General features: G+C 45.5%; 3 protein-coding genes and 1 long non-coding RNA gene across 7 annotated transcripts in view; 3 read left to right on the top strand and 1 right to left on the bottom strand.

The window, feature by feature from the left end:
* RABGAP1L (RAB GTPase activating protein 1 like) overlaps positions 1–8056 on the top strand; it is a 143292-nt gene extending 135236 nt beyond the window's left edge. For all 4 annotated transcript variants that reach the window (XM_079981223.1, XM_079981226.1, XM_079981227.1 and 1 more), the window contains 4 exons: positions 1277–1360; positions 3524–3595; positions 5164–5361; positions 6637–8056. In XM_079981223.1, coding sequence (XP_079837349.1) covers positions 1277–1360; positions 3524–3595; positions 5164–5361; positions 6637–6792 — 510 coding nt within the window. In that variant the 3' untranslated portion in view covers positions 6793–8056. The remainder of the gene's footprint in view (positions 1–1276; positions 1361–3523; positions 3596–5163; positions 5362–6636) is intronic.
* A 410-nt stretch (positions 8057–8466) lies between these two features.
* LOC307219004 lies at positions 8467–11214 on the top strand. The gene is made up of 3 exons (XR_013840246.1): positions 8467–10119; positions 10491–10780; positions 11200–11214. It is a non-coding gene; the product is annotated as an uncharacterized lncRNA (long non-coding RNA).
* Positions 11215–11465: 251 nt separating this feature from the next.
* On the top strand, positions 11466–23425 carry CACYBP (calcyclin binding protein). The gene is made up of 6 exons (XM_079981762.1): positions 11466–11531; positions 15349–15544; positions 17926–18022; positions 19664–19763; positions 21012–21106; positions 22369–23425. The coding sequence occupies exons 1-6, from the start codon at positions 11523–11525 to the stop codon at positions 22526–22528; spliced, it is 657 nt and encodes a 218-aa protein (XP_079837888.1). The 5' UTR covers positions 11466–11522; the 3' UTR covers positions 22529–23425.
* On the bottom strand, positions 23426–26797 carry MRPS14 (mitochondrial ribosomal protein S14). Its single transcript, XM_079981817.1, has 3 exons — positions 26638–26797; positions 25744–25902; positions 23426–23851 (listed from the first exon to the last, which is right to left on the bottom strand). Exons 1-3 carry the CDS (start codon positions 26671–26673, stop codon positions 23669–23671), a joined length of 378 nt encoding a protein of 125 aa, XP_079837943.1. The 5' UTR covers positions 26674–26797; the 3' UTR covers positions 23426–23668.
* Between the last annotated feature and the right edge of the window lie 239 nt (positions 26798–27036).

Here is a 27036-nt window from a genome sequence, read left to right as displayed (position 1 = left end):
CAGCCAGCAGGATCGAATGCTCTATTCATAACCTGATGTGGAAACCAGAGTGCTTCTCTCTGTAGGAGCCTGATCAGGATTTAACACCCCGCCCCAATCATCAGAGAATGTGGGGGTTTAAATCCTCCAGATTTGGCTGTGCATACCTCTTCCCTATATGCATAGCCAGTTGAAACACATACACACCCCACCCAAAAGCTGATGTCACCCTGCCCATCAAAGTGATGACAGGGGTGTGGTGTGAAGAAAATGGCCTCACTGCCCAATTTTAAACCTTGATAGGTCAGTATTTTCTTCCAGACTACAGATCCCCCTTCCTTAATATAAAGTATGCCAAAAAATGGGAATTTCTATTGTTCAGAAAAGGATATGAAGGGCTCATCCACACTTCCGCTTATGCCATGCCTGGAAGGCATGGGTCCAAGTGGTTTTCTGCTTGCCCTGCTCCTTTCCAAGGGAAAACCTGATCTTTACCAATAGAGTGGAACACATGTCAACCCAGGAAAAGCCCAAATTGACTTTTGCTCCAATTGAGCACTAAAGAGCAGTTTATCCTGGGAGAAAGCAGTGGGACAAAAGGAAGTGTGGAAAAGAGAGCTCCATCTGGATTAATGAACACAACTAAGGCTATACTTTGTTTAGAATTGCTGTTGCAACCCTACACATAAATATGCATTCAAAGAGTAAGGTGTGTCAGATATGCAACCTTTTACCACTGAGTGCAACAATATAAAAAGGTAATTACACCATAGTGACTAATCCATGTGAAGTGAATATCCTTGTGCATGTAATATACTTGAGCAATGATTGCCTAATATGTGTCATGAATTCTTCAGGTTATAACATCTAATGTATGCTTGGGGCAGGAGAAGCCCTGGAACGGCATGTGGGGGCAGAAGAAGAGAGTGATCTCCTTAGCACAGGGTTGAATTTCTCCCACCATCTTTGATGAGAAAACATTGCACCAGATACACACTCCTGATGATTCAAAATCCAGAGCAAATAATTATAGGAAACATTTACCCTAGACTTTAGGGGTTAAGGGTGCAATCCTAGCCTGGGAGTAAACCCCATGGGATTCAGTAGAATTTATTTCTGGAGTAGATATGGTTAGAATTGTTGCTATAAACTTCTAAGATTGCCTGAGAGTTGAGAACTGAGAATATAGAATATTGTTGATAAAGGGTATGTTTCAGAAAGTAATTAGTTAATGAAGTGTCTGGGATATACCTTAAACTTTAATGATAATATGTTTTCTCTCCTTCTGTATTAAAAGTTAAAAGAGATCTTCAGAAAACAGCTAGAGAAGGCAGAATCTGAGATAAAGAAGACAGCAGCCATTATTGCAGAATATAAACAGGTAATGGGTTTTAAGAAATGTTTTCGTTGAGATTCCTGCACTGCAGAGGGTTGGACTAGATGATCCTCAGGGTCCCATCCAACTCTACAATTCTATGATTCTATGTTTTCATCTCCGCTTTCACTATGTGTAAGTTTCTGAAGAGTAACTATGTATACTTATAATTAAATAGCTAGCCACCCACTTCACAATTCAGGAACAAGCTTGTATTTCCTGCCAGTCAAGTCCGTGCCAAATGTTAAGAGGCAGGTTTGTCAATACTGATTTATAGAGCTAATAATCAGACTTGCAAATGCTCACCAATGACCTGTGAGGGAATGACTTTTATTATATTAATTTATTTATTTACTATTCCATCTTTCTTCCAAAGAATTCAAAGTAGTATATTTGATTGCAGGTGCGCTGAGTTGGGCCCAACGTTGGGGGTGGGGGTCACGCAATGCACCTCCCTCCGTCGGCCAGGCCTGCCAAGGACATGTGGGCGTCACTTTGAAGATCGCCAGAGCACCTTCCTGGAAGGTGCTGGCGAGCGTGGGTGGGAGGGGGAAATTGCCCAGCGTGCCCACCTGGGCTGGAGAGGAACCCTAAGGATGCCTCTTGTGGCTCACTTTGCATGCACATTGCTTGACTATTCTGAGGAGGGGGAAGGCAGGCAGCGAGGGGCTGCACTTGTAGCTGTTCTCGGAGCTGAAAGAAAGCAGCAGCTAGCGATTCCCGAGCCTCTTAAACGTGAATCACAAAAATACTCCCATTGGCAGCGGCTGTTGGTGTGCCTCTCAACTCCCTTCCTAATCTACCTTTTATCAGACATTTAGACTAGCCATGGGCAAAAGAAAAGAAGGGGGGATAGTTGGGGAGGCTCCATAGCTCTCTCAACACTCAGCCCAGCCCAATCCCAGCCAATTCTCCCGGCCTTTTCTCCCTCTTGCGCGCACACACAAACACACACACTTGGTAGTTTTCGAGTGCCCAAACTGAGGTCACTCCTGAAATGCTGCAGCCTTCCAACCACAACAGCACCAGTTGCTTCAGGGAATCCTCCCTCTTTTGCGCTCTGTCTCCCCCACTTTTTTGCCCATGGATCAGAAAGATCACAACAGGATCTAGTCTCCCCGCCACCATCTCCCTCCCCTGCAAAGCTTTCCTGCTGAGGAGTCGGTGCTGGACCTCATACAGGCCCTTCCGATGGGGGAAGCCCAACGGTAGACAGTCCAAGTTTGCAAGGCTGCCTCTTTGCTGCCCAGAGTTGCCTCCGGCTGGCCCGGGGTGGGGGTGGGGGCTTCCCTCCCGTCTGAGGAAGGAGCACTCGCCTTCCAGAAACATGCACTGGAGCTTTCAGTTCCGATGGCGCCCCCTCATCACAGGATTGCCGGCGGGTCTGTTCAGTTGGTAGGTGACCTCCCGCCCCTGCCCGGCGTGTTGGTGCTCGCCCAGGGGCAGGGGGTGATGGTGACCCCCTTAATATTGGGGGCCTTGGCTCCCTACCTTGAAATATTGAGGGGCTGAATGCTCATTGCGCCCCCTGTAGCCAGAGTCCCTGCTTGATTGTCTCCCCTTCTCCTCCTATTTTATTCTCACCACAGCCCTGTGAGGTGGGTTTCACTGAGAGCTAGTGACTGGCCCCAGATCACCCAGTGAACTTCATGGCTGAGTGGGGACTTGGATTGTGTTCTCCTAAGACCTAGGGCCCACCCAGACTACCTGTTCATTAAGCATTCGTCCTCACCTGGTCTTTACGGAATATCTATTCTGATTTGTTGGGCAGGAGGAGCATATATAACAATGAGCTTTCGTCCTGATTTGCTTGCACATTACATCTCACCATTAATCAATTGTTTATCCCAAACTTTGAGTGAATTTCTCTGTCACTTTCTTAACTGCAAATAGTCACTTCTTTTTAAAAAGTGGATCTATTGTGACAGAAAACTTTATTCCATTTTAACTGTGCAAGCCTAAATTTCTGGTAAGCAATTGAATCCCTCCCCAAAAATACTGATAGTCTGGAAGTGACTCTAGTATCCTAATCACTTCGACTGACCTTTGACAGAGTAAAGGCTTTCATGATGCTAAAAGAAGATGAAATGTCAACACCTTGGTTAAATATGTTAAATTTTCTTTTTCCTTAAGAATAAATGTTATTAAAAGCATATTATCTTCTCCTAGATTTGTTCTCAGTTGAGTAGCAGGCTGGAGAAGCAGCAGGCAGCCAATAAAGAGGAGCTTGAGGTGTTAAAGGTGAGAATACTCTGAATCTGACATGCATCTACCTCAAAATAGTATTTTGAGGTAGTGTTATTGTTAACAATTGTAGGTCTATAGCAGGGGTAGATAACCTAAGGCCCGTGGGCCAGATGCGGCCCAATCACCTTCTCAATCCAGCCCACAGACGGTCCGAGAATCAGTGTGTTTTTACATGAGCTAGAGCTCAATGGGCTAGAGCTCAACGTCGAGCCTACCAAGTTGCAGTGGTGACGGCGAAGAGGGCCTTCTTCACCGCCTCCATTGCATCTGCAGAAAACAGCAGCAGGAGACTTTTTCAGGTGGTTCACAATCTATCGGAACCACCTACACCACCGGGGCCTGGTAGGGACCCCAAGATCTCCTGCAATGGTTTTGCAAAGTTTTTTGCAGATAAAGTCGCTTAGATTCAGGAGGTAGACTCCACCGTGGGAGCAGGGCCAGGGCGGGTGAGTGCTAGAGTTCTGTCTAGTCCTGTTACATGGGATGAGTTCCCTGTTACTTCTGAGGATGTGGACAGGCTGCTTGGACAAGTGAAACCGACCACCTGTCTCCTTGATCCTGTCTGGAGGCGGTTGGAGGATGGATGGCAGCTAACAGATAGAAGTTGATTCCTGACAAGACAGAAGTACTGTTTTGGGGGGACTGGGGGGCAGGCGGGTGTAAAAAAATAATAATGCATGGATCATTTTGTGATCTGAGATGTGCATTTCAGGAACTATTACCACAACACAGTATAATCAATGACTGCCTGTTGAATATGCAGTTAATTAGATATTTATATTACACAGGGGATGTACCTTTTTAGCAGCTGTGCGGTTTCCTAGGTAAAGGTGCAGCTCTTCAAAGCCCTGGAGTACTGTCGAAAGTTTTGTCTGCTTTAATTATTCTGTCTGACAGTTAAAGGTGTAGAAGTTCTAATGTGGAAAGGCTGACCTGCCTAAAAAATATCTGGAAGAGGCCTTGGTAGATTCATTGATGATTTCTGTCACACTCACCTGAACACAGGAGTGCTTTATTTGTGGGCAGGGCACACACACATATCCCGCTCCCAATGTCTTAAAGACATCCAGCACCTCTTCAGACCTTCACATGTTTTGCACTAAGGACTGAAGTGGGCTTCTAAGTGCATTCTGTGAATAAACTTAGAAATCTTCTCATGTTCAGGAGTCTGTTTAATAAGGGTTCTGATCACAGATAAATTTATAAGACAGAATGTGCCTGGAGTGGGAGAAAGTTGAGCAAGTAGAAATTCACCCAAGCAGAATACCACCCAATGTGTGATGTGAATATGATTTAGGTTTCTGAAAGTGGACATGGCCAGTCCCTGGCACCAACAATGTATTGAGGTCTCAGATTTTCATGCCAAACTGGTCCCAGATGATGTCACACCTTTTTACAATACATTGTCTTCAGTTCAGGAAATTCTGGTATCCTTTTGGCCAGGAAGAGCCACATATCTGCTCAGCGACTTTGTAGTTGCAACTCACAACATCACCCTAGTATAGTGAGCAGCCTCTTTGATATCATAACTATCAACTGACTCTCTGATTTGACGATTTTAGGGTAAGGTGATGGCTTGCAAACATTGTAGTGAAATATTCAGTAAAGAGGGGACATTGAAAGTGCCTGCTGTACCAAGAGAGAGCCCAAGAACAGACACAGATGATGAGAAAGATGCCCTTAAAAAGCAGCTGAGAGAGATGGAGCTGGACCTGGCACAGACCAAACTACAACTTGTGGAAGCCAAATGCAAAATACAGGTAATGTCATTCTATGCATGCTGTACTGCATTGCTGAAAATAGGCTGCTGTTGCATCTCTTGGTATGGTAAAGAATGAACTATACCTTTTCTACCCATCTAACTGTATTGGAGGGACAGATAGCATGTTTTTGAGGCAAACATATTCAATGAAGCATTCTTTGGTGGGGCTCCTGTGGTGAGAATCTTGTGATTGAATCCAAAACTGCTTCATCCCCCTGGTGTAGTGACACAGAGCAATAAACTACCCCTTCCATTCTGCCCGTCAATTGCTGGCAGGGCTTTGGGGGTGCTGTGGGGAATCCACAGCAGTCCAGTCCCCATTTGGATTCCTCTGTTAATTTTCAGGGGTGGCTGCTTTGTCTTTGCTTCATTAGAAGAGAAGGGGTTCCAGGTTTTTAAAAATTTAATTATTCCTTGCAAATCTGTTGAGATTGAAGTGACCTCCCCAGGGTGCAAGCCTGGGCAGTGTGTATGGAGGTCATCGGCTGCCCAGACAACAAAAACTCCCTCTCAGCCTCGCTGATATGGTCCAAAGGAAAGCAGAGTGATACGTTTGGCTGCAGGCGTTATCAGAAGGAGGCGTAGAAGGCACCACCCAACCGTTTTAGAGACTCCACTCCGGATTTGTGTACGGTTTACTCCTTAGCCTTTTCTTCTCCCAAAGATATCCCACAAGCCAATGAAGGTTTAGGATCAGAGTTTTTCTTCTCCTAGATGGGCTACCTTTCCAGGTTGATGCCACACTTGCCTCCACAGCACATGTAGAAACCTCCTTCCTGACCGTTGAACCACTGTTGGTCTTGTCCACTCAATCTGCTAGAGCCTCTTTCCGTGCAGCGGAAGTCCCTAGATTTAAGACCCATCAGCCAGCTTCACTTGCTTTAGCTGACCAGTCAAAGCCGTTTCCAGGGTGTGACCACTGTCACACGCTGACAGCTTCCAGAGCCACAGGTGAGAGCTGAGTGCAGGGTGGGGACCAAAGGGAGACAAACTACCCCAAAGGAGCACAATGTGTCCCTCACCAGAGGTACTACCTCTCCCCTAACACCCCATACACCTTACATTACATTGTAATGTAATGTAATGTAATGTAATGTAATGTAATGTAAGCAGATATATGTTGTTGCTGTGTTTATCACTGAAGTTGTACATAGAAAATTATCCATAAACTTGGATTTTTATTAAGCTGGTTAATTTCAGCAAAAGTTGACTCAAATGTCTAAGCCCTGCTGAATAGTTCTCTGATCAGCACCGGACTGTTTTCATTTCACAGGAGCTAGAACACCAGAGAGGAGCACTTATGAGTGAAATCCAAGCTGCCAAGAACTCTTGGTTTAGCAAAACCCTGAACTCTATCAAAACAGCTACTGGCACACAGCCACTACAGCAGGCTCAGCTGTCGTCGTCACCCAAAGAGGGCAGCACATAGTTCCAGCTGGATTCCAAGCACCAAGAGCACAATGGACAAAGCAGCTTGAAACCCCTTGGATATTCACCCAATAGCACCTGTTCAAAGGGGGAAGCAGGAGACAGGCCAGAGAGCCAGCCTGCAAACCAATTCCTTCAGTGTCTTTTATTTGTTCTGATGTGGCCCTTTCCAAAGGGAAGTTATTTAAAGAATCCTGTTATATGTGGAATACTCGTTCCCAGCTGCCTTGCCACATCCTGGTACCTTCATATTTTACATGTTATTTTGTATGCCTAGAAGTTCAAGTATGGGGAGCAAATAATTCAGAACTATGTGTTCCATATGTTGCTAAAAAATATTCATAATTATTTATAAGACAGTTTTTCACCACTTTGGGAGAAGAGAGAGAGGGCAGGGTAAAATAATTAAGAAAAAGCACATTTATTATAATGCCAGAGCGTTTCCTGGTAGATCAGTTCAAAGGTTTACAGCTATTGTTGCGCCCTGCCAAGATGCACCTGCTGTTTAAGGCTTGAGTCTCAGGCCACATCTATAACAAGTGGAACAACAGTAATTTAAAAAAAAAAATCTTGTAAAGCTACTAAACGAGAACATGCATAAAACCACATCTACTTTAATGCTGCCTTTAAGCATTCCGTAACTTATGCCGTATATTGCAAATAAGGGAAATAGCTCTTTCCCACACCTCTGTTCTCTTTTGCCAATCAGCAGACTTGGGGCACATCTCACAAAAGCTCTTTGGAGCACTCACCTTCAAAATGAATTGAAGCTAGCAGAGGTGAAATTCCTAGTGGATTGCATCCTTTGCTCTTTTGCACAGGGCTTGTGCATAAGACATTCTTGGTCCTGGTAAAATGTGTCCAAAATGCTTTGATGGAAGGTGACCTTCACCTTTGACTGGCAGAACAAATTTTTCAGAAGATTCCTGTGTCTGTCTGGAAATCATACTTGTTTTATATCTTTCTAAAGTGCAAAAAAACAACATTTGTTACATTTTTGAATTTAACATAAAATGTTTATAGAAATGCTTATTTCATGGAGAATTATACTATTGCTTAAATTGATGGAAATATTTTTTTTATTATGTGTAATGTGTATAATAATGTCTCACAGGCCAACATCACTACTGGATAAGAAGTTGGTTATGTACTTGGTTTCCATGTTATGAAAAGTGTTCCTGGGACATTGTTCTGTGCTGATTTTAATCCAAATTAACGCAATAGCCTATCAGTCAGTTCTCTACAATAAAATTTAATGATGCTCACTTTGTGTTTCATTGTTGGGCATATTTGCCATTAGGAGTTTTCAACACTATAATGCAAAGTTTGACTTGCTCATGATTTGTTGTTGTTTAGTCGTTTAGTCGTGTCCGACTCTTCGTGACCCCATGGACCAGAGAACGCCAGGCACTCCTGTCCTCCACTGCCCCCCGCAGCTTGGTCAGACTCATGCTGGTAACCTCGAAAACACTATCCAACCATCTCGTCCTCTGTCGCCCCCTTCTCCTTGTGCCCTCCATCTTTCCCAACATCAGGGTCTTCTCCAGGGAGTCTTCTCTTCTCATGAGGTGGCCAAAGTACTGGAGCCTCAGCTTCACAATCTGTCCTTCCAGTGAGCACTCAGGGCTGATTTCCTTCAGAATGGAGAGGTTTGATCTTCTTGCAGTCCACTGTGGTTAGCAACCACATCTGGTTGTGTTGTTTTTTTTTTATAAATAGTATGTACTGTGGGAGGGTATATACAAGTGAATATTATTTATTTGTGAAGTTTAAGTGGTTCCAAAAAAGATACCTAAGACAAAATAAAAATACATAACACAGTTAAAATAATGATTAAAACCAGGCATTCTGTCAAATAAGTTTGCTTCCCTGAATAACTTGTATTATTTTTAAGCGCAAGAGGAATTAAAAATAAGATGACAGAATAATAATCAGTAGCATAAGATACATTCCAGAGTGAAATATAAGGTTCATATTTATACAAAGCATATCAAATAATCATTAATGCCAAATAAACTCAAATTTAGTAGAAACAGCCCCCAACCAGAAGAAATTGAGAAGTCCGCATGACCTCTGGCAGCAAGGATTTTATAAGTCAGTTTTTCAGAAATGGCAATAAGCGTGACTTTTAAATCCACAAATCCAGAGAGTAACAGGATGTGTCCTTCCATCCTTGAGAGATCACTAAATGAGAAGTAACCAACAGATACAGTGAAGTAAGGTCACCAAAGACACCATCAGAAATTGATGAAAAACACAACTTTGCATCCAAGGTGACCTGTTTGCCAACAATAATACCAATTTACAACCAGCTTCCAGAACTTGTGTACATAGTTACAGCGCTACCACATATGACAATATGTTCTTTGTACCTTTAAAACCCTGACACCATAAGGAGGAGCTGGCTCTTACAATATGAGCTAGGTGAACCTGTTAAAAACTAGTCGACTTGGAGGAGGAGTGGACCAGATCTTGTGCCATTGAGAATCTTTTCATTTGCCTATAGGGTCCATCTCCCAAACCAATTAAGACTGTAACAGCAGGGAATATATAAGAGACTCTGCCTTTCTGAATCCTTGCGGCAGCTAATCATAAGGTTTTAGGGCTCCCCACAAACTTTTCTCCTTATAATTGCTGCTCTGAGTTTCCTTTATTCAAACCTCTGCTGCTGTTCAGCTTGCCTTCTCTTATGCTCTCCTCCCCAGCCCATGCAAATCAAGAACTGTGATGAGATGCTTCAAATCCTCTAATGGGGGCTGAGCGATGACAGCCTTACATTTGTATGTGAGGGAAGATTTGGGAAGAAATGCAGGTGGGAGTGAAATCAATCCTTTCTTGGTTGGCATTTCTGTAGTAAAATTCCCCCTGCCCACTTTCTCACCTATGGGAGAGAAATAAAGACTCCAGAAGGCTGAAATGGAAAGGAAGCTGTGAATTATTATTTTTCCCAATCCACTGTGGAAGAGTTAATTCTCCCCACCATTACAGTTCAGTTTTGCAGCCCCAGAGCCTGCATTTCCTTTACTAAATATATATTTAAAACTGGGAGTCTGATTATGTACAAAATTATGCCTTACATTACATAGAAGTATTTGCCAACTAGAACAGGAAGAGTTTCAATGGATGTTTTACTACAAAACCTCTGGAGAGCACCAGATTAGCAAAGGTATACTGGATGTTGCTAAATATATAATAATGGTGGTCTCTCTTGCCCAGTCAAACAGCACTCCAGTTTCAACCTCTGTCAATCTAGGTCATGTGGGTGGCAGTGATGGCCACCAACATGGATGGCTTTAAAAGAGGATTGGACAAATTTATGGAGAATTAGGCTATTGATGAGGGACGCAGGTGGCGCTGTGGGTTAAAGCCTCAGCGCCTAGGACTTGCCGATCGAAAGGTCGGCGGTTCGAATCCCTGCGGCGGGGTGCGCTCCCGCTGCTCGGTCCCAGCGCCTGCCAACCTAGCAGTTCGAAAGCACCTCCGGGTGCAAGTAGATAAATAGGGACCGCTTACCAGCGGGAAGGTAAACGGCGTTTCCGTGTGCGGCTCTGGCTCGCCAGAGCAGCAATGTCACGCTGGCCACGTGACCCGGAAGTGTCTCCGGACAGCGCTGGCCCCTGGCCTCTTAAGTGAGATGGGCGCACAACCCCAGAGTCTGTCAAGACTGGCCCGTACGGGCAGGGGTACCTTTACCTTTAGGCTATTGATGGCTAGTAGCCATTGTGGCTGTGCTCTGCCTCCACAGCTGGAGAGAGCAATGCTTCTGAACATGTTGCTGAAAGTCACAGGAGGGGAGAAAGTGCTCTTGTGCTCAGATCTTGCTTGTGGGCTTCCCACTGGGGCATCTGATTCGCCACTGTCAGAACAGGATGCTGGACTGAATGCAATTACAGATTTCTCATCTGCAGCTACTGATCCAGCCTGGCTCTCCTTATATTCTTACGTTTCCTCAGCCACCACTGCTCCTTCTCGTCCTCTGAAATAGGGAGGTACAACGGACTGTATTTGCAGTTGTGGGGGACATAATATTTTAAGTAGGGCGGTGGGGTGGGAGAAACATTTCTGAAGGACCTCAAGTGGTTAAGAGCGTTTCCACTAGGACCTGGTAGAGACCACGGTTCAAATCCCTGGGTCACAGTCACTGCCTCAGGCTGATCTTCCAACAGAGGAGTCGTGGGGATTCCTACATGGCAGGGAGTTGGACTAGATGACTCTTGAGGGGCCCATTCCAACGCTACAATTCTATTATCCTATGGAGGAGGAAGGCGGGAGAGACACGCAGGCCACCTTGCGGTCCTTGGAGAAAGAGGCGGGCATAGAAGTGCAATATCTATCTATCTATCTATCTATCTATCTATCTATCTTGCATAAATGAATATATAAATTCTATATGACTATAATTCAACAGGCAGCCTTCGCTTTCACAGCACGGCTTCTCCGAGACTGAACCCGGAAACTGCGCATCCAGAAAAACGAGACGCGCCTCTTCCGTTTCCATCTCCGCTTAAAAAACGGCCCCCTCCCAGAGTTCTCCCTCTTCCGCTTCCTGTATGGGCGCGTTGCGACCATTGGCTGGGCTGGGCTTGGCGCGGAGCAGTGACGATTAAGGTCAGAAGGAAGGGGGGGGCGGCGCGGTTCTGATTGGGCGCGCCAAGCGTCGCCGCTTCTGCGTCTCCTCCGGGGCGGGGGGGGCGGTGCTGGGCGGCGCATGCGCGGGCCCCTGTTCCAGCCATGGAGGAGGTGAGGCGGAGGCGCGCGGCGCGCGGGGGCGGCTGTGGGCCGAGCGAGGGGAGAAGGGCCGTTGGGCGCCTCGAGGGGACCGGCGGGGGCCGCTCCCGGGGGGGGGGGCGGAGAGGGAGGAAGGAGGGGGCTCCTGCTCATGTGCAGAGCGCGGGAGAAAGGACCCCTTTGGAAATGGGACAAAAGAGGCGGGCGGGAAGGGAGAGGAACGAGGCGACGTCAAACAGGACAAAACAGCGAGGCGACGACGCAGATGCCTCCCAGATGGTGGCGCATTGGGGAAAAGGCGGGTCTGGGAGAAACTCCGATATATAAGCTAGGCGCCCAAAGGCCCCTTAAACCGGAGTCACCATCACTACAACAGAATGTGTATTTGCCAGGGGGTTGGACATGATGCCCCTCGGGGTCCCTTCCAGTTCTATGATTCTATTATCTCAACTACATTGCTTGATTGGAGTTTGCTCTTACAATGTTTCACTTGTCCCAGTACGCAAGAACTGTGGTCTGTGAGCTCCATTTGGGAGGCCTGTGGAAAGGTTGCTGTAGTATCAAGTTTATTTGTACTCAGCCCTGCACTTACTTTCCTTGATGTGATGATGGAGGACTAAGATGTCCATGATTCGCGCAGCAGTGCAGAAGGACAAAACAAAATCTTTAAAGCTAAATCTAAAGCTGCCTGGTTTATTCAGTGGCGGCTACCTAGTCTTATAGGGACACAGGTGGCGCTGTGGGTTAAAGCCTCAGCGCCTAGGGCTTGCCGATCGAAAGGTCGGCGGTTCGAATCCCTGCGGCGGGGTGCGCTCCCGCTGCTCGGTCCCAGTGCCTGCCAACCTAGCAGTTCGAAAGCACCTCCGGGTGCAAGTAGATAAATAGGGACCGCTTACCAGCGGGAAGGTAAACGGCGTTTCCGTGTGCGGCTCTGGCTCGCCAGAGCAGCGATGTCACGCTGGCCACGTGACCCGGAAGTGTCTCCGGACAGCGCTGGCCCCTGGCCTCTTGAGTGAGATGGGCGCACAACCCCAGAGTCTATCAAGACTGGCCCGTATGGGCAGGGGTACCTTTACCTTTACCTTTACCTTTACCTAGTCTTATATATTGTATGTGTTTGGATTATCAATGCGTTTGGATGATTTAACGATTTTATTGTTTAAACTTATGCCAATAAAGGCTAATAACAATGACAACGTACATCTTTTGCCGCACACAAGTCAGCTGGCTTGATGGAGATGTCAGTCGCCAACCTGGTGCCCAGACATCTCCATGTACAGTTGTACCTTGGTTCCCAAATGCCTTGGTACTCGTACGTTTTGGCTCCCGAATGCCAAAAACCTGGAAGTAAGTGTTTGGGTTTTCGAACGTTTTTTGGAAGCCGAACGTCCAGTGCTGCTTCTGCTTGAGTGCAGGAAGCTCTTGTCACCAATCAGAAGCCACACCTTGGTTTTAGGAAGTTGAACAGATTATGTTCAAGAACCAAGGTACGACTCTAGTTATAATTGGACCCACACCAGTAGCAAAATGTGCCTGACGCCTAGGGAATTTTGAACACTGGGACCTTGGCTGCTCACTGGCTCTCATCCACACCCGCCTCACAGGGTTGCTGCTTTGAGGATGAAGTGGGAGGAGAACTATGTTTGCCTTCTTGAGCTCCTTGCGTGGTGTGGGGGGGGGGGAGGAAAGAAGGTGGGATATATATGTAATTAATAATTTTTCACCCTTTAAGATGCTGCTTTTACATTCATTTCTTTTGACTGAGATATATATAGCTCAGAAACTTGCGAACAGGCTTGGGGGGGGGGGGGGCTCTGCGTGACTTGACAAACAGCTAGCAATAAAACTGGGTTGTCTCTGGTTGAATCTTGCCTTATCCATGCATGATGCCCTGGACTTCTTAAGGCTAGCTGCAGTTTCTGTGGAATGGTGACCTATGCAATCACTGAAGTTGTCCTTCAAGCTGAGAAATAAATTTGCGGGAAGTAAACAACAATTGATGACCTCCTTCTACCGGTCCACAATCGAAAGCGTCCTCTCATGTTGTATCACAGTGTGGTACGTTGGCTTGACAGCCACAGACAGCAAGTCTTTACAGAGGGTGGTGAACACAGTACGTGATATCATGGGCTGTCCTCAGCCCGCTGGATGACATCGCAAGGGATCGTTGCCTTAGGAGAGCGAAAAAAATTCTCAGGGACGAGTCACACCCCAGCCAGCACCTCTTTAATCTACCCTTGGGCAGGAGATATAGAAGTATAATCAGTTGTACCAACAGGCTTTTTTACAGTTTCTATCCGTGGGTTGTTAGGCTGCTGAATGGAAAATAATATAGTGCAACTGACTTTCAGGGTTGGTGTGTTGTGCAACAAGCACATAGAGTGCAATGAGATTGAGTGTTGGGGGGGGGGAGGCTCTGTTAATTTCATTGTACACAGGTTGTACAACAATAAAGGTGGTATTATTATTATGTGGGATGGTGCTTCTTGGTCACATTCTCAATATTGCATGTTCTATTGGCCCTGCTTGCCCCCCACATTCTACAGTGAGCAGGACAATGGCAAGAGCAGGACAACATGCACACATACTGTGATTGTGTAGGATTCCCTTTTGTTCAGAACCTGGTGCCCTGTAATGCTGTCACACTCAATGCAAAAGTGAGTGTGAAGGGTCTGGGGAGCATGTGACATCGGGAGCAGGGTGAAAAGGTGTGCACTCCCGCACCCCCACCCCTTCGTGCATTTAGGCAGGGAGGGCAAATTGTGAAGAGAGGTCTAGTGTTACATGGAATCAGAAGGCACAAATTCATTCCTGCTTGACTGTAAAGGATAGCAGGGAAAAGATCTGTTCTGACATCGATTCCACCATTTGTTACTTTCTTGAGTGAAAGTATTAACGTCTCTTCTCCAGATCATAGCTGTCAACGTTTCTCTTTTTTAAAGGGAAATTCCCTTATTCCGAATAGGATTCCTCGCAAAAAAAGGAAAACGTTGACAGCTATGCTCCAGATTGCCTGATCTTCTGAATTTAGTCAGCTGCTAACTATAGAGAAGGGACGCGGGTGGTGCTGTGGGTTAAACCACAGAGCCTAGGACTTGCTGATCAGAAGGTCAGCGGTTTGAATCCCCACGACGGGGTGAGCTCCCATTGCCCGGTCCCTGCTCCTGCCAACCTAGCAGTTCAAAAGCATTTCAAAGTGCAAGTAGATAAATAGGTACCGCTCCGGCATGAAGGTAAACGGCGTTTCCATGTGCTTCTCTGGTTCTCAGTCGTGCTGGCCACATGACCCGGAAGCTGGAAGCTGGCTCCCTCGGCCAATAAAGTGAAATGAGCGTGCAACCCCAGAGTCGGTCACGACTGGACCTAATGGTCAGGGGTCCCTTTACCTTTACCTAACTATAGAGAGGAACTTTCTAGTAGTGGTGTCTCACCTCTTGTCTTCCTCACAACTTTTCAGTATGTCGTCTTTTAAATGACAATAGAATCTAGTTTCATTTTTAAAATGTTTAGTTCGACCCATACGAAATGCTCAATATCTATATTGGAGGAATATCTTTTTACACCAAACAAAATAACACAAAATAATGTGCAAGCTTGCAAGTTCTCCAGGCTGGATGGTTTCTGTGGAAATGCCAAAAATTTGTACGATATTTTGTGATACTTTAGTTGGCCTGATTAAGTTATTTCCTTAATGTGCTTTTTGTGGTTTTAACTGTTTGCTGTTCTGCACTTCATGCTTTGATTGTACTGTATGGATTGTTTTAATTTTTTATCAGCACTTGCTTTCAAGGCATCTTACAGATTTGTGTGCTCTGTGTGTTTCATCCAGCTACATAAAGATTTAGATGAGGTGAAAGAGCTTTTGAAAAAAGCATCAAGAAAGAGAGTTCATGATGTGTTGCTGTCAGAAAAGAATAAGATAGAAAGAGAAATCAAGAACCAGTTACCAATCAAAATAAAAGCAGAAACATCTGAAGAAGAAAGACCACCTCCAACAGGATACACAGTGAAAATCAACAACTATGGTAGGTCTGAGCCACCCATACCTTTTGAATTAATACAAGAGACTCAAGAGAATATCAACATCTTGTAAACTGCTTAGTAAACTGCTTAACATCACAGCCAGTGTATATAATTTTTTAATCCATGAATCATAGGTTGGATTACCGTATTTTTCGTCCCATAGGACGCTCCGTCCCATAGGACGCACCTATTTTTATTATTATTATTTTTTTGGGGGGGGGAATAAAGGAAAAAAAATTTCCCCTTTATTTCCCCCCCAAAACCAGGTCGGGGAAACCGAACCAGTTCGAGGAACAGCGGGATGGCGGCGCTGCGCCTCCCTGCTGTCCCCCGAGCTTGTGGGGCTGGCCAATGTCTGCCCGGCGTGCGGGGCGCTCTGCTTCAGTGTGCCTCGCGCGCCGGGCGGCATGCTGCTATCCGCAGTGAGGGGAGCCCTGCGGGGAACTCCTGCAGGGCTCCCCACGCTGCGGATGTCTGCCCGGCGCAAGGGGCACTCTGCTTCAGGACGCCCCTCGCACCGGGAAACAAGCTGCTATCCGCAGCCTAGACAGCCCTGCGGGAACTCCTGCAGGGCTGCCTAGGCTGTGAATGTGTTCCCGAAGCGCCAGGCGCTCTGCTTTCAGCGCGCCCAGCACTCCGGGAAACAAGCTGCTATCCGCAGCCTAGACAGCCCTGCGGGAGTTCCCGCAGGGCTGCCTAGGCTGCGGATGTCTTCCTGAAGCCTGGAGAGCGAGAGGGGTCGGTACGCACCGACCCCTCTCGCTCTCCAAGCTTCAGTGAAAGCCTGCATTCACCCCATAGGATGCACCCAGACTTCCCCTTCATTTTTGGAGGGGAAAAAGTGTGTCCTATAGGGCGAAAAATATGGTATATATGGAATAGTAGGTTATTGTGCAGAGATTGATGTACTTTTTATGTCATGAACAAGGGATTTTTTGGTGATCCTGCAGGAGCACATGAAAACCATAATAACTGTTACTTGATGCATACCGTATTTTCCGGCATATAAGACGACTGGGCGTATAAGACGACCCCCAACTTTTCAAGTTAAAATATAGAGTTTGGGATATACTCGCCGTATAAGATTATCCCTCTTCCAACGCCTGCAGCCAACTAGAGGCAGCCATTCTTTTCATCCCTGTATGCACACCGCAGCTGGGGCGCTGGGGGCCTCGCAGGAGGATCAGGGGAAGGGCGGATGGAGGGGAGGAATTCAAAGCCCTGCTTGCCTCATGCTGCCTCCATCCTCGGTGGCAGCCGGAACATACGGTATCTCTCTCTCTCTCTCGGTATAATAGTCAATGTTTCCCTCTCATGATCCACCTGCCCGGTGCTTTGTGGGGCCGCCAGGCCAGCGCAGCCGCCTCTTGCCCCTGTTTTGGTGGGAAGGGCTCCCTCCACCGCTCTCCGTGTGAGGGGGGGGGAGGAGGAGGAGAAGCTGCCGCCCCTCTTTTCCCTCACTGGACCCATCTCCCCCCCCACCTCCCTTGCCTCACAGAGCCCCAAAGGCCGCCAAACAGCCGCTTACCTGCCCAGCGCACGCATGAAAGAGACCCATGTGCCCCCCTCCGTGGCTCCCCCCCTTCTAGCTCCCTCTCCCCTCCACCCTTTCGTAAGAGGGAAGAGAAACAGCACAGGGCTCGTAAGCACGGTTTGTGCAGGCGCCCCCCCTCGCGCCAGCTGCCTGAAAGCGTGCTCTTTCTTTCTCTCTTTCACTCCTGAGCTTGGCGGTGTCCATCCGTGGGGGGGGGCAGAGAGGGAGAGAGAGTGGAGACACGCACAAATGTAGAAAATGCGCATACACACTGGGGGTCACCTGAGGCAGGTGTTGCTTCAGTGGTCCATGTGGGTGAGCGGGGAGGTTCGGCACTCAGGAAGCCTAGCGAGCCATGAGAAGGGATTTCCCTTTCTCTCCCCCCCCCCCGCTTATTTTGGGGACAATGGTTTGCTCCTGCTCCTCCTGCCTCCGCTTCAAAGGTGCTCCAAGGGACATCAGAGGAGCTGCCCCCCCCCGCCCCATGTCTTGTGGGGGGGAGCATGGGCAGCCGGTGGAGAGCTTCCCATTGGATTTTACTGCTATGGAGGGCAACACTCAGGCGACCCGCACAACCATACCTGGCGTATAAGACGACCCCCGACCCCCGGGTTAAAAAGTCGTCTTATATGCCGGAACATACGGTAATTGTTTCCTGGCAACTCTAGTTTACATTAAAAACAAACATGTTTCTAGCCCTCATGGTTGCCTTGCCAGAATTGTTTGCAGAGGTGTGGGCAGTGCCTGCTAAAATCTTAGAAGATGAAGAAATGGCTCACTAAGGTCATCACCCAGGGAGAGCAGTTTGGAATGAATGTAATAAATACAGCTTTCTTTTAATCCCTTTAGCTTGGGATCAGTCAGATAAATTTTTGAAAATCTACATCACTTTAAGTGGAGTTCAGCATCTGCCAGCTGAGAATGTGAAGGTGCACTTCACAGAAAGGTGGGTGTTTCATTAAATGCCAGGAAGTACAGATTGTGTCTTGAATCATTTCTTGCTTTGTTTGTCCCTGGCTGCTTGTTCCCATATTAAGATGTTTCAGAAGCTAGTGAAATAGTTATTAAAGTATTAAATTTCCTTCGCAAACTGATGTACAGTATATGAATATATTTTGAAAAGAATATATACTTGATCCTTGAATAGGTCTTATGGATTGGTAAGAAGAAAGCAAATTTCTTCTCTCCTCCCCTCATCACTCTCCAGACATCTTTCATATCTTTCCTTTTCATAATTTTAGCTAATCCTGTAATGTTATTACATCTTTCCTCTGGATTTGACTTCTCCAATTGTTTATCTAATACTATATTGAAATCTCCTGCCATAATCATATAGCCCATATATTCAAATCCTCCATCTCCTTAAACATTTTATGAAAAGATTCCACCAGATTTTCATTAGGAGCAGAAGTATTAATTATAGTGTATTCTTCCCCTGCCATTGTTCCCTGAATTATAATGTATTTTCCTTCAGGATCTTTCTTCATCTTTAATATACTAAACCCTCATCTCTTTGAAATTATAGTTGCTACCCCTCTTGATTTTGAAGTACCATATGCTTTCTCATAATTATTTATACATCTCAGTTTGATGCCTTTTTTCTTTAGATTTCGCCCCCAGCTCCTTGTTCCCCCTCTGAGTTCCATTTCCATTTTTTCTGCTTTCCTTACTTCCGTCTCCACTTTGTTTCTCTTGTCTGCTTGCCATAATTGCTTCTGTTGATTGAGCTCTGGTTAATTGCTGGACACTTTGATCTGATGGGTGCTTTCCCCCCCTCACCCAATTTATTTTGCTGTTTTGCCTCATGGGACTTGTCTATTAGCATCTAGCCAACTCAGTTGCGTCACTGAATCGTTATTTACTGTGTCTTAAAGTCACACTAATTTCCTTACAGTTTAATGCGAATATCTCTGGGCTTGACTTTTACCCGCTTCTGTTATCTTTGTAGTATTTATTGTTGTTTTTCCCTTTTGAGCTCTTTTGCTTCAGTTACCGTATTTTTTGTCCCGTAGGACGCACCTAGTTTTTTTGGGGGGAAATAAAGGAAAACTTTTTTTCCTTTATTCCCCCCCCCAAACCAGGTCAGGGAAACCAAACTAGGTCGGGGAACAGCGGTATGGCGGTGCTCCGCCTCCCCGCTGTCCCCCAAGCTTGTGGGGCTGCCAGATGTCTGCCCGAAGCGCGGGGTGCTCTGCTTTAGCGCGCCCCGTGGTCCGTGCAGCAGGCTGCTATCTGCAGCCTAGGGAGCCCTGCAGGAACTCCTGCGGGCTCCCCCAGGCTTGCTGATAGCTTCCTGAAGGCTGGAGAGCGAGAGGGGTCGGTGCACACCGATCCCTCTCGCTCTCCAAGCTTCAGCAAAAGCCTGCATTCGCCCCATAGGATGCACACAGATTTCCCCTTCATTTTTGGAGGGGAAAAAGTGCGTCCTATAGGGCGAAAAATACGGTATGTCTTGTATGTTACTCTAGATTTGTGATACTAGATTTTAGGTGCAGAGCAATTTATTCCCCCCCCCCTCCATGTCAGCTTTCTCTGAATTTGATAGATCATGGCTGTGCCTTTATGATTAATCTCTTCTTCCTTCTAGATCATTTGATCTGCTGGTGAAGAATCTGAATAACAAGAACTACACTATGACATTCAACAATCTTCTGAAACCCATCTCTGTGGAAAGCAGCTCATGGAAGGTAAACGCTTCTTTTCAAGTACATGCTAACGTTGTAGATTCCTACGGTTTCCACAGCTTAGGGCTGCTTTCTGTGTTACTACCTGCTGCAGATTAGTCATTAGGCACTTGCTAGGGGGTGAGCCATCAGTTCTGTAACTTGTGGTTTCACGATGGATAGATACCCTTTCTTGATAGGCTTCCTGCCCATATATTTACGTTCTGTTTTCAATATTGCTGGGCAATAGAGGACAGTCAGCCACATACCTCAGAGGCCCACTTGTCCCTGAGGTCACAAATCTGGGCTGTACCACTTGACATAACAAGAGAGTCTTTCACAAAGAAACCAGTCTTTTCGGAAGAATGAACAGTATCCAAAGAAGATCTTCCATTAGCACAGTGGTTTCCCCCCTCCCTAAATCTGCTCTGGAGAGCTGTGGGAGAGAGAGTGGAGTTACGCTGCACAGCCACAAGTCCCTGCACTAGCAGAAGCACTTTGTTCGATGCCATCCAAGGGGCCTACTCTCCTTCATGTTATATATGTGGTTTCTTAGGCAGGCAGTATTGAACTTGATACAGTGTTCTCGAAGCTACAAACATGAGTCTGACCAAACTGCGGGAGGCAGTGGAAGACAGGAGGGCCTGGCGTGCTCTGGTCCAGGGGGTCACGAAGTCGGACACGACTAAACAACTAAACAACAACAACAATTGAACATGATAAGGATAGATTCTTTCTCTTGGGTGCAGCTGAAAGAAATTTTTGCTGCACCCAAGAGAATGCATATACTGTATCTCGCAACCTTCAAATTACAATCATGTGACCTGTCTAGTAGAGAAACAACACTTGTATATAACAGAGCATTTATTCTGAGATTTGTGTAGAGAATTAACGCAAAAAAAAGTTCAGATTGGTGAAAACAATTACCTTGTCCTAAATTACTAACAATGAACATACTGCTAACACGAGCCCCATTCTGAATGTTTCACAACAAATTCAGTGGGTGGGCTTTGGCTGGCAAAAGTGTTGCACAGGATTAGTCTATTTTATACTTTACATGTGAGCGAAAATTGCTCATACAACGCCATCTCTCCTGCTCATTTTGCCCCCTTTTTTGTTGCTGCTGCCTGTTGTCCATATTCTATATTTTAACTCACATAACTGAATTGCCATTCTTTAAATACTATTAAAAATAAAGTTATTGATACTTAGCCTGTTCGGTAATTCTGCCACCTAGTTTCACTTTTTGTAGTGCTTTTCTTATTTTTGCAGATCAAAACAGATATGATATTGATATTATGTAGGAAAAAGCAAGAGGAAAAATGGGAGTGCCTAACACAAGTTGAAAAAGAGACGAAGGAGAAGGAGTAAGTGCACCTCTATTTCTTCTTCTGTTGCATTGCGTTTGGTAGAAAAAAAGGACTTGCAGATTAGGCTTGTTAACCCAAAGTGGTGTTGATCCATTCAAAATATTTGTCAGTTGAGCTGGTGTTTGATGCTGAGAGTTATTGTCATGGTGTTGCCAGTTGTGGCAATCAAAAGACTTTGAGGCAAAAGTCTAATCCAGGTTCCATTATTAGTGGGTCAAATTGTGCCACTTCAATAACCTTGTCTGCTGAGTATTCCTGATAGGCATCTCTTTAAGTCTGCTCTGCCAGATCATCTTATTTAGAACTTGTTCATTTTCATAATAGAATTCAATTCCATGTCTTTAAATTTTTTTTATTAAAAAAAGCCAGTTAGCGCCCACAGGTTTCAAACTGCTGCCTGTGGGCGATTGCAGGATCCAAGCTATGCGTTTTTCGATGGAACCGCTGGGCTAAGCTGGCTCAATTCCATGTCTTTCTAAACTGCAACACAATGAGCTTTTAATCTTTGCTTGTAACATTTATTGCAGAAACCGGTTTTTCCTACTGGTGGTTCTTGCTACTCATACCTGAAATAGGCCACAGTATTTTTAATGAAATCTTCCCTGTGTCCTTACAAGAACACGAATACTTAATATTCCACTAAATATATGCAAAACCTGGTTGCTTGTTTTGCTGCACAAAAGGGCCATGTCACTTTCTGGAATGAATACTACATTGAATGCCAGATGTTCAGGAACTAATTTGTCCTGTAGCAAAACCCAAGGTTCTCAATATACAAAACAAGCTTCCTGGGGGATATATGGATAGTTTACCAGAGTGGCTGCAGGTGTGGTGTAATACAGAAGGAATAGTAAGCGCAAGTGACAGGTTTAATGTCTGTACTTTTTCATGTCCCCACCTCTTACTCCCTGAGAGGTCTGATCTATGTACTTTTAACATTTGTATTTTGATTATAAGAGAGGGCACAGATTCATATTTGGGAGTTGGGAGGCTTGTAAGCAGAAGTGGGGAGAAACAAGACAGTAATTGAAAGTTATCCAGGCTTCATCTCTCCCAGCCAGTTGCTTTTAGTCTAATCCTAACAATCCCTCTGTATATGTTCCACTGATTTTTAATAAAACTTTCAGGTAAACAGGTTTAAGATTGGAGCTCTCATTATTTTACTGTTTGCTTACTTGTACGTATTTAAATCTTAATGCATACCAAACTTTGTGTGTAACTGGTGATGTAATTATTTTCTGTATGTTTGTATGCTCTAGGAAAGCTGCTTATGACACCTCGGACCCGAGTGAAGGGTTGATGAATCTCCTGAAAAAGATGTATGCTGAAGGCGATGATGAAATGAAGAGGTCAATTAACAAAGCCTGGGTTGAGAGTCGAGAAAAGCAAGTCAAAGATGATTTACCAATAGATATTTGAACAAATACCCATCTTAAATGTACATCTTTTGTATGGGGCTTCTGCTGAGATCAGAGAAAGTGTGCTGTTTACATAATCTTCTGCGTAAAAACAAGTTTTACATTTCAGATTGGAGATGGGAAATAAAGCATGCAGAAAGGCTTTTCCTTCAAATGTGTTGCCCTTTTTCCATAAAGCTTTAAGTGCTTTTTGTGAAATTGATAAAAATAAGTAAGCTAGTTTGAGTGCAACTGTCTGTTGTCTGAAATCAACATCTACTTACTACCCACACCTGCCCAAGTTCTGTATAAGAAACTTTCACTTCTAACCATTGAGGAAATAGGTTTCAGGGCATGTATGCGTAATCTGTATGTACAGACAAGGAAAACAGAGATTGATGGTGCCCATTTCAAGAGCACTATTGAAGCATGCAGATTAACTAGCATGTAATAGGACTGTTAAGTACGTTGCTGGGAGGCTCCAGGGGGCAGGGTTATTGATGCTTCACTCTGGCTTCCTCCTCTGTGCTGATGAGGATTTGTGCCAATCTGTCCTTATGGAGATATTCAGTGAGGACAGCGATGGACTGAACAAGCTGTAATGTATTTATTGCAATAGTCAAAATAACAGGACATTGAGGTCCTAGACCCAACAACAGGAATTGCAAAATATAGGATAACTATATTTACTTAAACCCTCATGTTCCTAGCCATTGTTTTTGGACCATGCACTCCATCTAGCGGCAGTGAGAGCTGCACCAATCCATTTAGCAGCTTAGTTAGGAAGAAAATATATGTAGTAACTATGTAGTGTATCTGAATTTTGTGTCTATGTGATATTTTCAGATTTGCTAGCAATATACACCCTGCAACAATGTAATGTTATATATCAAACCTTAAATGCAAAGGACAAACAAAATCCAAGCGTGGGACTGCTTTATTTTTCCATGTCATTTTTAAATGTACAAGAGGAGCAAGTGTGGCAGGTTTGACAAAATTAAACAAGGTTGCCCCCTTCTAGCTAAGGGTCTTCTACCAATGGGTCTATCCACCCCCCACTCCTTACATGCTGCAAGTTATATAATGTGTCTTTAATTCATCCTAGGAGTTGAAATAGAACTCAGTTTTGTCTTTTTTGAAGAAAAGCCTTGGTGGTGGTGGCTCACCACATTGCTCTCTGTACTCCAGAGAGCTGCGCATGGTCAGCCAGATGGCGGAAGACAATTCGGCTTAACCTCCATCGCCACACTACAGCTCGTGGACGGGATGTCAGAACACATCGATTACGGATCCTCGCCGGGCAGGTGTCCCGGGGAAGGGCAGCAATCTCTTTTTCAGCCACTTCCTGGAACAAATAAAAACAGCGGTAATACCCATCGGTAGTCCTGGAGCTACTACAGGGAGCAGCCCATCTACACACCATCTATTGGCATTCAATCTGCTGAAACCTGGAAATGGGGAGCACCATAGAGAGTCCTAGTGACTTGCGAGGAGACCCTTTGCAGAGCCTGAAGAGGACATCCTCTTTGGGCTGTGGCGAGGGTCTCCTTGCAAGCCACTAGGATTTTCTAAGGTGCTTCCCATTTATGCACATTTCACTGACTCATACAGAGGTCCAGAATGTAACCCCTGTGTAAATTGGGAGACGCGTAGTATATATCATTCACAAGGACACTGTCTCTTAAAAGTTTAGCAACACAGGAAGGAAATGTGACAGCAACAGCAGTTTTACAACCACTATGGTTGTGACAAATCAAAGCTTTAATTCCCCCAGGTAGGAATCTGCAAACTCACAGGCAAAAATAACATGTGTCTCGAATCTGTTCCACTACTGAACTCCTCTTACTGTCAGAAAGTTTTTCCAAATGTTTAGTCTGAATCTCCTTTCTTGTAACTTGAAGCCATTGCCTCGAGTCCTACCCTCCAGAGCAGGAGAAAATAAGCTTGCTCCAACTTCCATGTGACAGCCCTTAAGAAAATGGCTATCTCAGTCTCTTCTTTTCCAGGCTAAACATAACCAACTCCTTCAAGCGATCCTCGTATTTTCTTAATATTTTGCAAGGGAGAGTTGAGAAAAATGAGGAAATATGGAGGGGGAAAAGGGAGTGAAGATGAAACTGGGGGTGCAAGGGGGTTTGCGAAAAAAGACGGAGTAGGAGGCATGGGAATAGGGTGGAAGATGAAAGGGATGGTGGCTTCATACCTGGGCAGAAGATGAAAAGCGTGCATAGTTCCAATGTTTAGGTGGAGGTAGATTCAGGATGTTACTGTGTGGGAAGTTTGTGTGCAAGGCTGCTTGCACAAAAGGAGAGGGAAGAAGCATGGACATGGGGCGAAGGTAAAAACGAGAGCAAAGCAGGGTTGCAAAACTGAAGAGAGAAGCCGCTTCAGAAATGGGAAAGTGAAAAGCAATCTTAGTAGTTGCCTGGTGTGGGAAGGGGAAGGTCTAGGAAGTTAATGGGTGAGGAATGGTGGAGGGCAGGTCAGCCCCAGTGTTGTAATAAATTGGTTAAGACTTTAAATTACTATAACACAAGTGTTGTTTTCTTTAACAGTTTGTGCCTGGAGCATTCAAATGCCACATGTACACAGGTACTCAACAAAAACACTACCTACAACAATACATTTAGAAAAAGAAAAAGGAATTTTGTAAAAGGACTGAATCACTATGGAGAACAACCAACAGTTAAATTCTAAAAGCATATAGAAAACAAAAGAGCTTTCATTATGCCTTTTAAATTTAAGAAAGAGTAGTCTGGAACAGAATAACCAGTAAAAAACTGCCTGGAATTTTTAATTGAAGGACACAATGAGAAAGGTTTTCAATGCATAATAGATGCCACTTCAGGGAACCCATCACAATAAAGACACAATAACTTAAAACAAAATTACAGGATTCCCAAGCAGTAGGTTACATTCCAAACTGATCCTCAGTGTAATACTGTAACTGCACATAACTGGCTACCTTCTTCCATACCATTATTTGCTTAGTGGACTCTTAGCTCCTGGAAAGAATAGAAATTGGATAAACCAATGATTTAAAAAGTATGTAAAAAGCAATGGATATACTGTGGGAAATGAATCAGGAGATGATTCTATTCATAACCTGTTCATAACCTACAATGGTTGTATCATACTGAAATAAAATATATTTTTTAATCTGTGATGTAGATGGAGAGGAGATGCCTGGTTCATTGCTACAATCAAGAATATCTTAAAACAGTATTTTCATCTTACCTGGAGTTCTTTGGGCAAAATTTTGTTTTTCCTAAGGGAATTCAGCCGCAGCCTCTGATCTGCATATTCAAAAGCCATCTTCCTTCTCTTAACATCACGTACCATCCTCCAGTCAACATAATAACCCCTTACTTGTCCAACACATGGTATGCGGAAGATCTATTATTATAACAAAAATAAATCGGGTCAAAGTGTGGTACATTTTGTGCAAGTAATCAGTGCATCTGTTCTTTTAAGAAATCTAATTATATTTTTATCTGATTTGCTGACAAATGGTTTTCCAGATTTAGCCTTGGGAGGGAAAGACCACGAAAGTGTGAGCCCACAAATAATTTACTAGCCTACCCACCTGGAGACGCAATTGTTTGTCATTTGTAGCACCCTGATGGGGTGACTCACGGGGAATAAATGCCTGGCTAGCAGAAGGCACTACAGTACAATATTTCCTACAGGCAACCAAGCAAAAGACTTATTTACATTCCTGAGTTTATTCTGGGAGGGGGGGAGAAGAGACAGACTTTAGCGTGGGCTTGTGTTTGGGGGCCAATAACTCACGGGACGAAATCCCGGCTCTCTGTCCCCCAAGGCCAACCTCCCCAACCTGAAACACAGCAGCTGACATGAAATGAGACGCTCGTGTCCTTCACACCCCCCCCAGCACAGGCCTGGAAAGGACGGGGCTCATGGCGCCAAACTCTGGGTGCTTTCTAATGGCCGAATTTTCAACGTTCCCAATCTGTCAGCCGCCTCGAGCCCCTCTCGGGAGAAAGGCGGCGCACAAAACAACCCTCCGTCTCTGAGGGGCTGAAACTTGACAACCCGCAGCCAAGGCCACCCCGGCGCGGGGGAAAGGGCGGCCCCCCAGGAGGAAACGCGCGCGACCGCGACTCTCACCGGACGAGACGCCGCCTGCAGCACCGCCGCCGCCATCTTGCGCCCCGCCGGCCCCACAAGGCTGCTCGCCAGCGGCAGCGCGGAGGAAAGCTGCGCATGCGTCGCCAGCAGTTAGGCGGAGCTAACCGCGCCTAGTGGGACATAGAGATGCTGCAGGAGAGGTGCGCTCGCACTTGAAGGAGAGAATGCGGGAAGTTCAGCTAAAGCGGAGAAGGGAAGCCTGTTTGGGGGCGGGGAGGGAAAAAGCAAAACAAAAGCAAAGTGAGAATGAGAGAAATTTATAGGCGAAATATGTGATAGAATAGAGGAACCTGTATTAGGTGAAATATGTGATATAATGCAGTGCGTAAAAGGGATGCGTACAAAAACAGCATGGGAGGAAAGGCGGGGAGCCAAATC

Source organism: Podarcis cretensis (assembly GCF_951804945.1).
Source record: "Podarcis cretensis genome assembly, chromosome: 6".
Lineage (NCBI taxonomy): Eukaryota > Metazoa > Chordata > Lepidosauria > Squamata > Lacertidae > Podarcis > Podarcis cretensis.
This window is presented reverse-complemented; position numbering and strand designations above follow the sequence as displayed.